General features: G+C 35.9%; 2 protein-coding genes across 2 annotated transcripts in view; one reads left to right on the forward strand and one right to left on the reverse strand.

Moving 5' to 3' along the window:
• The first annotated feature begins 19 nt into the window (after positions 1–19).
• Positions 20–548, forward strand: C10H15orf65 (chromosome 10 C15orf65 homolog). Its single transcript, XM_026856294.1, has one exon. The coding sequence runs from the start codon at positions 97–99 to the stop codon at positions 448–450; it is 354 nt and encodes a 117-aa protein (XP_026712095.1). The 5' UTR covers positions 20–96; the 3' UTR covers positions 451–548.
• Positions 549–1,111: 563 nt separating this feature from the next.
• DNAAF4 (dynein axonemal assembly factor 4) overlaps positions 1,112–2,997 on the reverse strand; it is an 8,866-nt gene continuing 6,980 nt past the window's right edge. Inside the window, exons 8-9 of the mRNA XM_026856477.1 lie at positions 2,553–2,658; positions 1,112–1,227 (exon numbers count right to left, since the gene is read on the reverse strand). Coding sequence (XP_026712278.1) covers positions 1,118–1,227; positions 2,553–2,658 — 216 coding nt within the window. The 3' untranslated portion in view covers positions 1,112–1,117. The remainder of the gene's footprint in view (positions 1,228–2,552; positions 2,659–2,997) is intronic.

A 2,997-nucleotide genomic window follows, 5' to 3' on the forward strand; every position in this document is an offset into this window, starting at 1 on the left:
CATTTGCTCTGACCACAAACATTTAACAGATTTGAAATGCTTTGCCCTGTTATTTGAAAGGCTGAATTAAAATATGTCTTCTAATAGGGAAAGAAGATGACTTCTGCCAAGGAACTGCCATCAAGTCTGACCACTGAGCAGAACCAATCTCCTCATCTGCCTCTCTGCACAAACCCTGGCAACCCGGTGTTCTCCTGTACGCTGGACCCCAAAACACTCAGGACCAACGGTTCTTTGACAAAGCCTCAGGTTTTACTGTTTAAAACAACTTCAAGTGAATATGGTGCTATCCCACCCATCTCACAGATGATACCCTGTATTTATCATCCCGTGGATCAAACCTTTTCAAAACACTTGCTGACTTGTGCATCCTTTCAAGACAGTTATTTAAACACTGCCATTGACAGAAGTAGGGTATACGACTACCCCAATTTCCAGCATACTCTATAAAAATACATCTCCATCTTTTTTTTCCCATAGACTTAGATGAGACACCTAGCTTTAAGAAAATAAATCTGTTATTTCAGTCATTCTGGGAATAACTGTCAATATCTGATTTATTTTGATTTTGCTGTGTTGTCATGGTTGAACCCCAGCTGGCAATGAAGCCCCACACTCACTCCCCCCATATATATATATATATAAAACCATAATGAAACACAACTCGTTCCGCTTTGGTGAAGAACAGAAAAACAAGAAGTTAACAGGAATTGACTATATGGAGCTACCAAAGTTGTCTGAAAACCAACTGTCTAGATTCAGTAAATACTTCCAAGCAAATATTTAATTTAGTTATGAATAACTTTAGATCAAGTACCAAAAGCATGTTTTAATATTCAGCCCAACAATATATCACAGAAAGCAAAAATATGACCACTTCGTATCAAATTGATATGAAATATATCTGATGGTATTTGTTATAACACTATGCTTTCCAAAATAGTAATTCATATATCCAACCTTTTATCAGTTCTGTAGGTGTTCTGAGTGAAACAGAAAAATGTCTAGTTAAGAACATACTGAAGAGAACTAAGATTCTTTCTGATGCCCTCAAAAGGTGTCCCTGTCTCCCCAAGCTCCACTATTCGCAATTCATGTCTTTTTTTTTTTTTTTCTATTAAGATTCTTGTGTTGTTCCTTGAATTAGGTGTCGAATCTTCTCAGCATCTTTTTCTATAGTTTTATTTTTAGGATCAATCTTGAGAGCTGCTTCATAATCCTGGAGACCTAATATAGATACATTTAATAAGAAGGTCAATCAATAATGCAAGAGCATCCTCTTTAGCAACTAACTGGAAATAACTGCTCCCTAGTCACACACATAATGTATTGATCTTGAGTTTTGCTGTTGAGCAAGACGGAATCAGAATTACATTAGGCTTTGTCAGTAGATAAATTTATATTTTGTTTACATTACTTCACAAAACATTTTAGTGGAAATGCTGTACTGCAGAAACATTTGCAGGTACTGAAATGTGAAAACACATATACACATATACATGCACATGTGAATGGGGGAGTGTTCGAAAGTGTTCTGCAGACGAGTAAAATTGAGTAACAGAATGAAATGGCATGAAAACAAGGAAAAAAAAAAAAAGACATGAATTGCGAATAGTGGAGCTTGGGGAGAAAAAAGACAAACCATGAATACAGGAAGTAAAATAAAATCTTGTTTAATTGTCTTTTTTATAAGGTTTCCAAGTGCAAATGAAGCTGTAAGGGAATGACAAAGTGATTCATAGGTAGAAAAAGGTAACCCATGAGAAAAGCTTAGCATTTCAACACTGACATTTTTTATATTCTTCACTCTCTATTATTGACTTTCACTTGCAAATTTGCCTTACAAAACCGAACTGGTACTCTTAGAGAACTCAGTAGGGACCCTGTTAATTCAGCTATTTTCACACAAATCACATGTACTTGATGAAACATTTTGCTCATCAATACGGGTTTCATAAATCCTTTTACACAGACACATTACTAAGCACTTCACAAGCAAATTGAGAAGTATTTCATGTTAATTTGTTCCACAGTTGAAAATACTGTAAATATAATCTCAAAACCAATAAAACATTGCTTCATGAACAGAAAAACTAGTGCAACCTAGTTTCCTATCAGTTCGCATCCTGCATTGGAACGCTTCCCAGTGTGAATATCTCATCTCCAACCTCTCATTCGTTCCTCACTGAAACCTTCTGTGGCCACCAAGCTGCCGGGGGCTACTACACACAAGAAGGACTGACCCAACAGACCAAACAGAGGATACACAATTCACCGAAGCCTTTTCCTCAATAGGAAAACTCCTTCAATTAGGAGTACAATCATTTTTCTTAAAACTTGTAAAGATTTTTCAAGTCAATTAGCCAGTAAATTAAATTTAAAAACTAGGGAATGTGGTATGAAGGCTTGTAACAAAAGAAACATGTTGTACAGGCCTCCTTTAACGTCCCTCTTGAAAAATTAAAGGTGTGAGCACTCTCATTGAGCTAAACAGAATTACCTGAATGTCACTATAAATCCATGTGCCTGTTGTCACAAAACCAAGGTCTCACCTTCAGTGTATAATTCCAGCTGACAAAACGCTGTTCCACGTCTCACATACGCTTTCACTCGGGCATTCTCATTATCGGGAACAGGTGGTGTCAGCAGTTCTAGTGCCTTTACAAATGAAAACACCCAAAATATTTAGAGGTAGATTTTCCATAATTTCGTTTTCTTCTCATTTACACACGCTGCTCTCCCCTAATTCCTATTATTATGCAGTAACATAATAACTATTCAAAGAGAAATAGAACATAACTATTCAAATTTAGCTATATGGCTTGTGAATCTAGTCATTAAGAATTGTCACCCCACAGTTTGGTAAATACCTCTTCATTGCCATGGCTAAAAAACTGACAAATACTGTGTTAAATGTTTATTACAGTCAAATAATGTATTCGATTTTCATACATGATATTCCACAGCATGCTACCAAAAAAAAAAAAAAAAAAAAAG

The sequence above is a fragment of the Athene cunicularia genome (genome assembly GCF_003259725.1).
Source record: "Athene cunicularia isolate RWA chromosome 10 unlocalized genomic scaffold, athCun1 chr10_part1, whole genome shotgun sequence".
In the NCBI taxonomy this organism is placed as follows: Eukaryota; Metazoa; Chordata; class Aves; order Strigiformes; family Strigidae; genus Athene; species Athene cunicularia.

Bases quoted from the DNA above. Each gene is read 5' to 3' on its own strand.
- C10H15orf65 (XM_026856294.1), top strand. From the start codon at position 97: ATGACTTCTGCCAAGGAACTGCCATCAAGTCTGACCACTGAGCAGAAC.